The sequence below is a fragment of the Mytilus trossulus genome, chromosome 5 (assembly GCF_036588685.1).
Source record: "Mytilus trossulus isolate FHL-02 chromosome 5, PNRI_Mtr1.1.1.hap1, whole genome shotgun sequence".
Lineage (NCBI taxonomy): Eukaryota > Metazoa > Mollusca > Bivalvia > Mytilida > Mytilidae > Mytilus > Mytilus trossulus.
Window position 1 is genome coordinate 18,169,402 of NC_086377.1, and position 10,950 is coordinate 18,180,351.

At 34.9% G+C, this 10,950-nt stretch overlaps 1 protein-coding gene across 1 annotated transcript; it reads right to left on the reverse strand.

Annotated features, from left to right (window-relative positions):
- Nucleotides 1-1,296: 1,296 nt before the first annotated feature.
- On the reverse strand, nucleotides 1,297-3,186 carry LOC134717685 (uncharacterized). Its single transcript, XM_063580182.1, has one exon. It carries the CDS (start codon nucleotides 3,184-3,186, stop codon nucleotides 1,297-1,299), a length of 1,890 nt encoding a protein of 629 aa, XP_063436252.1.
- Between the last annotated feature and the right edge of the window lie 7,764 nt (nucleotides 3,187-10,950).

Below are 10,950 nucleotides of genomic sequence, written 5' to 3' on the forward strand. Positions count from 1 at the left end.
CAACGGATATACTTCTTCTTACTCATACCTAATGATTTATTATAATATGCATTGTATTTTTTGTTTTCTTTAACCTATAATGACAAAATGGCAACACACAGATAAAATAAAACATAACTTAAACTTTGATGATTGGTAACATCACTAAATTAAATGTAATACTTATAATGATAAATTTATACAAAAGAGACTGAGATGAGGTATGATCGACAATGAGACAGCTGTCCACAAGAGATAAACATAACACAGGTATTAACAACTTAAGGTCACCGCACGACATTCAACAATAAGCAAAGCCCATGCCACATAGTCAGCTATAAAAGACCCCGATATGACAATGTAAAACATTATTCAAACGCGAAAACTAACATGGGCGTCCAGTTGGTTACTTATTCCCTATTCCCTATTCATTACCTATTCCCTATTCCCTATTCGTTACCTATTCCCTATTCCTTATTCGTTACCTATTCCCTATTCCCTATTCGTTACCTATTCCCTATTCCATATTCGTTACCTATTCGTTACCTATTCCATATTCGTTACCTATTCGTTACCTATTCCCTATTCCCTATTCATTACCTATTCGTTACTTATTCCCTCTTCCCTATTCGTTACCTATTCATTACCTATTCCCTATTCGTTACCTATTCGTTACCTATTCCCTATTCCCTATTCGTTGCCTATTCGTTACCTATTCGTTACCTATTCCCTATTCCCTATTCGTTACTTATTCGTTACCTATTCGTTACCTATTCCCTTTTCCCTATTCGTTACCTATTCGTTACTTATTCCCTTTTCCTTATTCGTTACTTATTTGATTATTAATATCCTTCCCCCTTTTAATTATGGCATGGAATGGTTTAATATGGCTGCCGTTACCATGGAAACGGCACAAATGTGAAAAAAATAAGTTTTTGGTTTTGGTGAATGTTTTGATATGCTTCAACCCAGAATCATCATATTTTAAAACAATGTAGGTGCCCACTATATACAGGTGTTGGATGATTTGGCGATCATTGGAACTACTATTGTTTTGGACGTATCGATATAAGTAAACACAAAAGCGTCTTCAATGTTCGTAAGCTTTACTAGTCTAATATATACAAGACAGACGTCGGCAAGTGACGACGTTGCGGGCCTATTGTTACGTAAAATGGCGGTAAAACGTTAAACAAATAAAAGAGTATAAAGTAACTATAACTAATTCACAACATTCTGGGGGCCGCAAAATGCAATTACTGTTCATGTATTGTTCATAAAAAAGGGTATTGAAAAAACACTTTTAACAATTAAAGTTCATATTTCCAATGGCACCAGTTTCACAATTGGTCTCGTGGTAATCAGTCCATTTGGTGTACGTAGTTTGACTGCTCTTACGACTCCATCCTTCCCGGTGATCAAATCTTCTATAACAGCTAGTTTCCACATCATTCTCGGTGAATTGTCCATGATTTGTACGACGGAACCGATTTTCACATGTGCGCTTTGGTCTCCGGCGACGCGATGAAATTCTCTTAATCCGGTGAGGTATTCCATTCTCCATCGTTTTGCAAACTGTTCAATTAAAGTTACTTTATGGTTGTAACGTTTGTTTGCTTCTGTGAAATCTACATTTAAATTATTGTCCTCTGAATCAGAATTGTTGTCTTGCGATAATCTTCTTCCCTGCAGTAGATGTGACGGCGTTAGCGGCTCTGGATCTCGAATGTCGGACGACACATACGTAATCGGACGATCGTTGATTACCCGTTCGATTTCTATCAAAGTTGTTCGTAATAAGTCAGAATTTACTTGTGATTTTCCGAGCACTTTTTTTAATGTCGTTTTCGTAATTCCAACTAGTCTCTCCCACCATCCACCGTACCACGGTGCTGCTTTCGGAATAAATTTCCAATTAATTTGAATGTTCATTTCCTTCGGAATGTCATGTGAGGCGGAAACAAAGGTTGGTGCATTATCGGAATACACAGTACTCGGAATTCCTCTCCTACTAACGAATCGTCTAAACGCTAATTTGAATGATTCGATTGTCATATCTGTAACAAGTTCTAGGTGTACGGCACGAATACAAGCACATGTGAATAGGCAAATATACGATTTTGTAACAAGTCCATTATCTTTAACGAAAAGTGGTCCAGCGAAATCAACACCAGTTGTCGTAAACGGAATCATATCGGTGACTCTATCCTTAGGTAGCGGAGGCGAAATTTGCTGTGGAAATGCTTTTCCGGTCACTTTTCGGCACTTTACACATTTCTGTACGATGTGGTTAACGCATTGTCTAATGGAAGGTATCCAATATGATTGGCGGATTTGCGTAATTGTCTGTCCAGCACCAGAATGCAACATCTGCAGGTGCGCGTTCAATATAACTAAGTCCGTAAATAGATTTTTCTTGGGTAATAACACGGGAAACTTCGCGGAGTCGTCTAACTGTGAATTGTGTATGCGCCCGGCGCATCGAATGACACCTTCTGTATCTATGAACAAGCGCAGTTGTCTTACTAACGGTAGATTCTTGTCATGTGACGGGTTTGCGAGTTGCTGCTTTTCATTTCTGAATTTTTCATTTTGAACATCTGTAATCCATGTATGAGTTGCGCGGTCGATTTCATCTTTCGTAATATCTTTTCCGTGTCTAGCATATTTCCTTAAGTTATACGGTCGCTTACTTTTACATATATTCACAAATTTAAACACGTAGCATGTAACTCGTAGTAACTTCTTTAATGACGAGAATCTCGATAGATCAATTATTTTCGAAATTCCACTTAATTCACACGGTTTTGTCTTTTCGCTGTCATCTGTTGTCGTTAACAAAAGAGTCTCTTGTTTAACTTGTGGGGTCCATGTAGGCCAACTGTTCTCATCTGATATCCATGACGGTCCTTGCATCCACAAAGTCGATTCTTTGAATTGCGTTGATGATATTCCTCTAGTTTGAAGGTCGGCTGGATTTGAGTCTGTTGGTACGTATTTCCAGTCGTAATTTTGTGTCGATTCTTTAATTTCTATCACACGATTCTGAACAAATCTTCCAAATGATTTTAAAGACGAAATCCAGTGCAGAACGATCTGACTGTCACTCCATAGTACTGTGCGTTGTGGTTTTAGGGTTTTCATGAGGTTTTGAGCCATTCGAGCTCCTATTACTGCAGCTATCAATTCTAGCTTTGGTAATGTCATTTTGGCGAGCGGAGCGATCCGGTTTTTTGCAATTACGAGAGAAGAAGTGTTTCCTTTACACAAGTAGGCACTGGCTCCATAAGCGCGTTGGCTGGCATCAACAAAGACATGTAATGTGATTTTCTCGTTACTTTCGTTCTCATTTTGATCGTTGAAATAATGTCGTGCGATTTTCGTATTAACTGTTACATCTCGGATGTCATCTAAAATTTCATACCATGATTTAACTATGTTGCTAGGCAACACCTGGTCCCAATCGTATCCTTCTTTCCATAATGTTTATACCAGTAGCTTAGCTCTTACGGTCACTGGTCCAAGAATTCCGAGTGTGTCGTAAATTGACGATGATTTACTCAATATTTCTCTCTTTGTCGCTTGTGAATTATCAATATCTATACGATCTTCATTTAATTTCGCAAATGTCAATATGTCTGACTTCGCATCCCAACGCATCCCAAGAATTTTCGTCTCGCTATCCGTATCAAGTACGTTTGCCTTTGTAGCTTCGTTGCTAAGTTGCTTGCTATTTGACTTCCATGTTCTCAAATTAAATCCTGCATTTGTCATGAGTTCTCTAGATTCTTCAAAGAAATTTAAGGCGGCTTCTTCCGTATTAACACTTGTAAGTACGTTGTCTACATACAAATCTCGCTTGAGTATCTCAGCTGTGGTACTTGTAACCGTTGATAAATGTTTCAATAATGTAGCGTTAAGAATAAATGGCGAACATGTCGCTCCGAATAAAATTACCTTGAATCTGTAAGTCTCAAGTTCACTCTTGGGGTTGCTTGGATCTCTTAGCCAGAAAAATCGGGTGGAATCGCGGTCTTCTTCGTCTAGTCCAATCTGGAGGAATGCTTTCTCAATATCAGTTGTTAAGGCGTATTTCCCGAGCGGAATCTTGTCAGTATATCTGTTAGCTTATTAAGCTGCGGCGGTGTAGAAGAAAGGCAATCATTTAAGCTGGGTGATTCTGAATCTTGACGACAACTGCAATCATATACTATACGTATCGGTGTAGTCGATGAATCTTTTTTCACTGGGTGGTGCGGAATATAGTGTACTCGATTAGTAGTCTCATCCGGGGTCTCAACCTTCTCTATAAAACCTCGATTTTCTTGGTCGTTGATAATGTTACCGTATATCTTAAGCATCTCTGGTTCTTTAGCAAGTCGGTTTATCACGTTGTATGCTCTCTTTCTGGCCACGGCACCAATGTTTTGGACGTATCGATATAAGTAAACACAAAAGCGTCTTCAATGTTCGTAAGCTTTACTAGTCTAATATATACAAGAGAGACGTCGGCAAGGGACGACGTTGCGGGCCTATTGTTACGTAAAATGGCGGTAAAACGTTAAACAAATAAAAGAGTATAAAGTAACTATAACTAATTCACAACAACTATGTTGCCATGGAAACTACACCAAAAATTTTCAAAATTCTCAAAATGCTCAAAACTTCATGAAACTTCACAGTAATGATGAGCAACATTGGAAGATGTGGCATTTGGAGTTGGAATTTCCAAAAAAAGGTCTTGTTACCACGGAAACAATGCAAAAAGGTCAAAAATTTCAAAAAATAAGAATTTTGAGCAAACTGGATGAAACTCAAGTTGCAGGAATGGTAACTGGCATAGGCAGAGTTGGATTTTGAAGTTGGAATTTTCAAAATGGCCACCGTAACCATGGAAACAGCAAAAATATCAAAAATTTCAAAATGTTCAAACTTAAAGAAACTTTGCAAATATGTTACTAGACATCTGTAGATGCTCTCTTTGACTTTTGAATTGTCAAAATGGCTGGCAATAGCGGGAAGGGTGCCATCCGTTATTGCTAGCAATTACAAATCTAGTTGTTAATACTCTTATATCTTATATCTATTATTAATAGTTCTAAATTTGTTGAGGTAAAATGATCTTTTTATGACCTATTTATATGTGTTTGTGCTCAACCGATCCTTTTACTTTATGTTCGATACTCATTTATTCCTTATTTGTTATTTATACGTTCTACCTTTTAACTGCTTGATGTCCATATGTTTGAAGATGGATCTTGGTTCGATGGGATGAAATCACCGTGTAAGCGCTTGCATAAAAAAAAAAATGTGGTATGATTGCCAATGAGACAACACTCCACAATAGACCAAAATGACACAGAAATTTTCAACTATAGGTCACTTTACGGCCTCCAACAATGAGCATAGCACAAACCGTGCAGTCACCTATAAAAGGCCCAGACATGACAACCTCACACAATTCACACAACAAAACTGACGGCCGTATTTCATATACAAAAAAAAACACCGGAAAACAAATATGTAACACAAAAACGAAACGATAACTACTTAATCTCAGGCTCTTGTCTAGGGACAGGCACATACTAACATAATGTGGTGGGGTTAAACATGCAAGCAGGGTGTACATCGTTTCGGACCATGCTATTACCTTGTTAAATTCGTTCCATTACTCGCTTATAATTCGCTTATAATACGTGTATCATACGTTGCACCTTTTAAAACATGATTTTCAATTGTTTTGTTGTCTCTGGTGGTAGATTTGGGTTCTTAGAGGTGATATAACTCTATAAGCGCATTTGTACCCGTTCCAGCGCTCGGATAATACCTTGTTTAATATTCGTTACTTATTAGTTTTTAATACGTTTGTTGTACGTTGCACCTTTTATCCGAGCGCTGTAACGAGTACATACGCGCTAATAGGGGTATTTAATCTATAAGAACACATCATTACCACCAGAGATATGAATTTAATTGAAAATTCTTTTCTAAAAGGTGCAACGTGCAACAAACGTATTATAAGTGAAAAGGTAACGAATAGGTAACAGAGTATTAGCCGAGCGCTGGAACGGATACATGCGCTCTTATAGGGGTATTTCATCTATGAGAACACATTATTACCACCAGAGATATGAAGACAATTGAAAATCCTTTTCTAAAAGGTTCAACGTACAACAAACGTATTAAAAACGAATAAGTAACGAATATTAAACAGTGTATTATCCAAGCGCTGGAACGGGTACAAATGCGCTTACGGTGGCCATTTTGAAAATTCCAACTTCAAAATCCAACTCTGCCTATGCCAATTACCATCCCTGTAAAGTTTCATCCAGTTTGCTCAAAACTCTTATTTTTTTAGAAATTTTTGACCTTTTTGCATTGTTTCCATGGTAACAAGACCTATTTTGGAAATTCCAACTCCAAATGCCACATCTTCCAATGTTGCTCATCATTACTGTGAAGTTTCATGAAGTTTTGAGCATTTTGAGAATTTAGAAAATTTTGGTGTAGTTTCCATGGCAACATAGTAGTTCCAATGATCGCCAAAATCATCCAACACCTGTATATAGTGGGCACCTACATTGTTTTAAAATATGATGATTCTGAGTTGAAGCATATCCAAACTGTTCACCAAAACCAAAAACTGTTTTTTTTTCTTCACATTTGTGCCGTTTCCATGGTAACGGCAGCCATATTAAACCATTCCATGCCATAATTAAAAAGGGGGAGGATATTAAAAATCAAATAAGTAACGAATAGGTAACGAATAGGGAATAGGGAATAGGTAACGAAAAGGTAACGAATTGGGAATAGGGAATAGGTAACGAATAGGGAATAGGGAATAGGGAATAGGTAACGAATAGGGAATAAGGAATAGGTAACGAATAGGTAACGAATAGGGAATAGGGAATAGGTAACGAATAGGTAACGAATAGGGAATAGGGAATAGGTAACGAATAGGGAATAGGGAAAAGGTAACGAATAGGTAACGAATAGGGAATAGGGAATAGGTAACGAATAGGGAATAGGGAATAAGTAACCAACTTGACGCCCATAAAACTAACGGCCTAATGTATATAAAAAATCAACGAAAAAACAAATATGTAACATATATAAAAAAAAAAACGACAACTACTCAATTACAGGCTCCTGAATTGGAACAGGCACATACATAAACAAAGTGGCCGGATTAACTCATCAGATGGACAAAAATACAAGTGGACGTTGACGGGTTTACAACCCGACATCAAAAAGACACTATGCACAGATCTGGGAGTACTCTAAGCATAGAAGCCCCCCACTCTATATATAAGATATCTTATTTAAAATATAAGATATCTCTATTAATCTATAAGATATCTTATTAACTATATAAGATATCTTTTATATAGTTAATAATAGAGATATCTTATTTACTTAATAAGATATCTCCATAAGTTAATAATATATATCTATTAGTTTATAAGATATCTCTATTAATTAATAAGATATATCTATTAGTTTATAAGATATCTCTATTAATTAATAAGATATCTCTATTAATTAATAAGATATCTTATAAAGTATGTATTTAAATGATATCTTTATAACAAAGTTAGACATCTTATATACTTTATAAGATATCTTATCAATTAATAGAGATATCTTATTAACTTATAGAGATATCTTATAAACTAATAGAGATATCTTATACACTTTTAGAGATATCATATTATCTTATAGAGATATCTTATTAACTTATAGAGATATCTTATTTAATTGGTTATAAAGATATCTTATTTAATATATAAGATATCTCCATAAGTTAATAAGATATCTCTATTAGTTTATGAGATATCTCTATTAATTAATAAGATATCTTATAAAGTATGTATTTAAAAGATATCTTTATAAAGAAGGAAGATATCTTATATACTTTATAAGATATCTTATTTATTAATAGAGATATTTTATAAATTAATAGAGATATCTTATTAACTTATAGAGATATCTTATAAACTAATAGAGATATCTTATTTACTTTCAAATTAAATAAGATATCTTATAAAAATTAAAGATATCTTAATACGTAATAAGATATCTTGTTAAATAAATAAGATATCTTCAAATTTGAATAAATATAAAAACGGCGTGCCATATGTGTCATGTGTACTATTTTTTGTCTGTTTGGCTTTTTCATTTTTAGCCATGGCGTTGTCAGCTTATTTCGATATATGAGTTTGACTGTCCCTCTGGTATCTTTCGTCCCTCTTTTTCAATACACTAATTATTGATAATTGATAGTAGATAATAGACCTACACAAATATAATTGGTTTGTTTTAAGCGCTTAAAACAAACAACAAAAACGACATAAAGGCGACATTTTGAACACCAAAGTCTGCTGAGTTATATTTGTACAATCACCACTCTCGCCGAAAAGTAAAATGTCTTCACGATTAAGCAACATAGTTGTATAAGGGTTGCCATCGCTGTGAAAATAAATCACATGTTCAATGTAAAATTCAGTAACAAAATATCCCTTTTTCAATGATTTATGGAGCGTTTAAGCTTAGAAAAGAGGTGCGAAAGATATCAGAGGGATAGTCAAACTCATAGGTTGAAAATAAACTGACATCTCTTTGTCAAAAAACTGCTAGTAGTCTGATGTTATATATGTTTTATTGTCATTTTGTTTATTTTCCTTGGTTACGTCTTCTGACATTAGACTCGGACTTCTCTTGAACTGAATTTTAATGTGCGTATTGTTATGCGTTTATTTTTCATTAGACAACTGTTAATCATTCTAAATAGAAGTTAGGAAAATACAAGCAAACATTCAAGACTGTTTTATGTAAAATTAAAAATCACAACAGAAATCGTGTATTATACGTTTATTGTCTTACATGATAGATTAAACATACGTTTCATTGACCTTATTTTATATTCATTTCATTGTAAAACACAATTTTCATTATCGATTCCTGTTTAATTGTAAACATTCTTATTTTTCTCACTCGATAATATATGATTATCAAGGATCGGACCATCACTATGACATTATTTACTCACAAATCCAAAGATAAAAAATACAGTTTTACATGCTGTGAACATTTGGACTGTGTCCTGTACCTATCAATTTACCTAGTTGAGAACTCATAAAACATCATGTACATACAGAATGTTTAACATGCTGTGACCATTTGGACTGTGTCCTGTCCTGCTCGATGATCAAGAGAACGGACCATCACTATGACATTATTTACTCACAAATCCAAAGATAACGATCTGCGAAGCAATGAAATTGACCAAGTTCAGGTAACATACGGAATATTTTACATGCTGTAGACATTTGAACTGTATTCTATACTTATCAATTTACCTAATGAGAACTCATAAAACATAATGAACATACAGAATGTGTAACATGCTGTGACCATTTGGACTGTGTCCTGTCCTGCTCGATGATCAAGAGAACGGACCATCACTATGACATTATTTACTCACAAATCCAAAGATAACGATCTGCGAAGCAATGAAATTGACCAAGTTCAGGTAACATACGGAATATTTTACATGCTGTAGACATTTGAACTGTATTCTATACTTATCAATTTACCTAATGAGAACTCATAAAACATCATGTAAATACAGAATGTTTAACATGCTGTGGATATATGGACTGTGTCCTATACTTATCAATTTACCTAGTTGAGAGCTCATAAAACATCATGAACATACAGAATGTTTTACATGCGGTGGCTATTTTTGACTGTTTCCTGTACTTATCCATTTACTTAGTTGTGAGCTCATAAAACATCATGTACATACAGAATGTTAAACATGCTGTGACCATTTGGACTGTGTCCTATACTTATCAATTTACCTAGTTGAGAGCTCATACATGATCATGAACATACAGAATGTTAAACATGCTGTGGACATTTGGACTGTGTCCTATACTTATCAATTTACCTAGTTGTGAGCTCATACAACATCATAAACATACAGAATGTTAAACATGCTGTGGACATTTTTGACTGTGTCCTATACTTATCAATTTACCTAGTTGAGAGCTCATAAAACATCATGAAAATACAGTTTTACATGCTGTGGACATTTTTGACTGTGTTCTGTACTTATCAATTTACCTAGTTGAGAGCTCATACAACATCATGAAAATACAGTTTTACATGCTGTGGACATTTTTGACTGTGTTCTGTACTTATCAATTTAGCTAGTTGAGAGATCATACATCATCATGAACATACAGAATGTTTTACATGCTATGACCATTTGGATTATGTCCTGTGCTTATCAATCTACCTAGTTGAGAGTTCATACAACTTCAGGGTAAGCAAGTTAGAATTATACTATTTACTGGATTTGTAATAACATAAGCAACACGATAGATGCCACATGTGGAGCAGGATATGCTTACCCTTCAAGAAATCTTTCCCATTTGTTTGATAGGGTTCGTGTTGCTCGGTCTTTCGTTTTCTATGTTGTGTCTTCTGTACTATTATGTGTCTGTTTGTCTTTTTATTTTTTATCCATGGCGTTGTCAGTTTATTTTCTATCTATGAGTTTGACTGTCCCTCTGGTATGTTTCGCCCCTCTATTAGACTAATAAAACACGATGGGTTTTTTTCCAAAGATTTGACTGGCGTATAAACATATGGTAATTCATATACTTCTCCCTTTCAACAGTCAAATAATGGAAAACGAAGCAATTTTGCGTGGTGCTTGATGAATATTTACTTCATTCTTTCGGTCTATGTGACCTTGAAGGGAAACAATGCCAAACAATGTAATAGTTTTATTGCTTCTTATTTTTGCGTTTTTAAGAATCATAAATACAGCATTGTTCAGGTATATAAAACTTATTCTAATATTCCGTCCTCCTTGCTCTTTAGAAAGATATCCATGCTGTAATAATTACAAAACATTATCTCGTAGTGTGATTCACAATGAAATTGAAGGGAGTTTGCTTC

Coding starts and splice junctions, on each gene's coding strand:
- LOC134717685 (XM_063580182.1), bottom strand. CDS start 3,186: ATGACATTACCAAAGCTAGAATTGATAGCTGCAGTAATAGGAGCTCGA.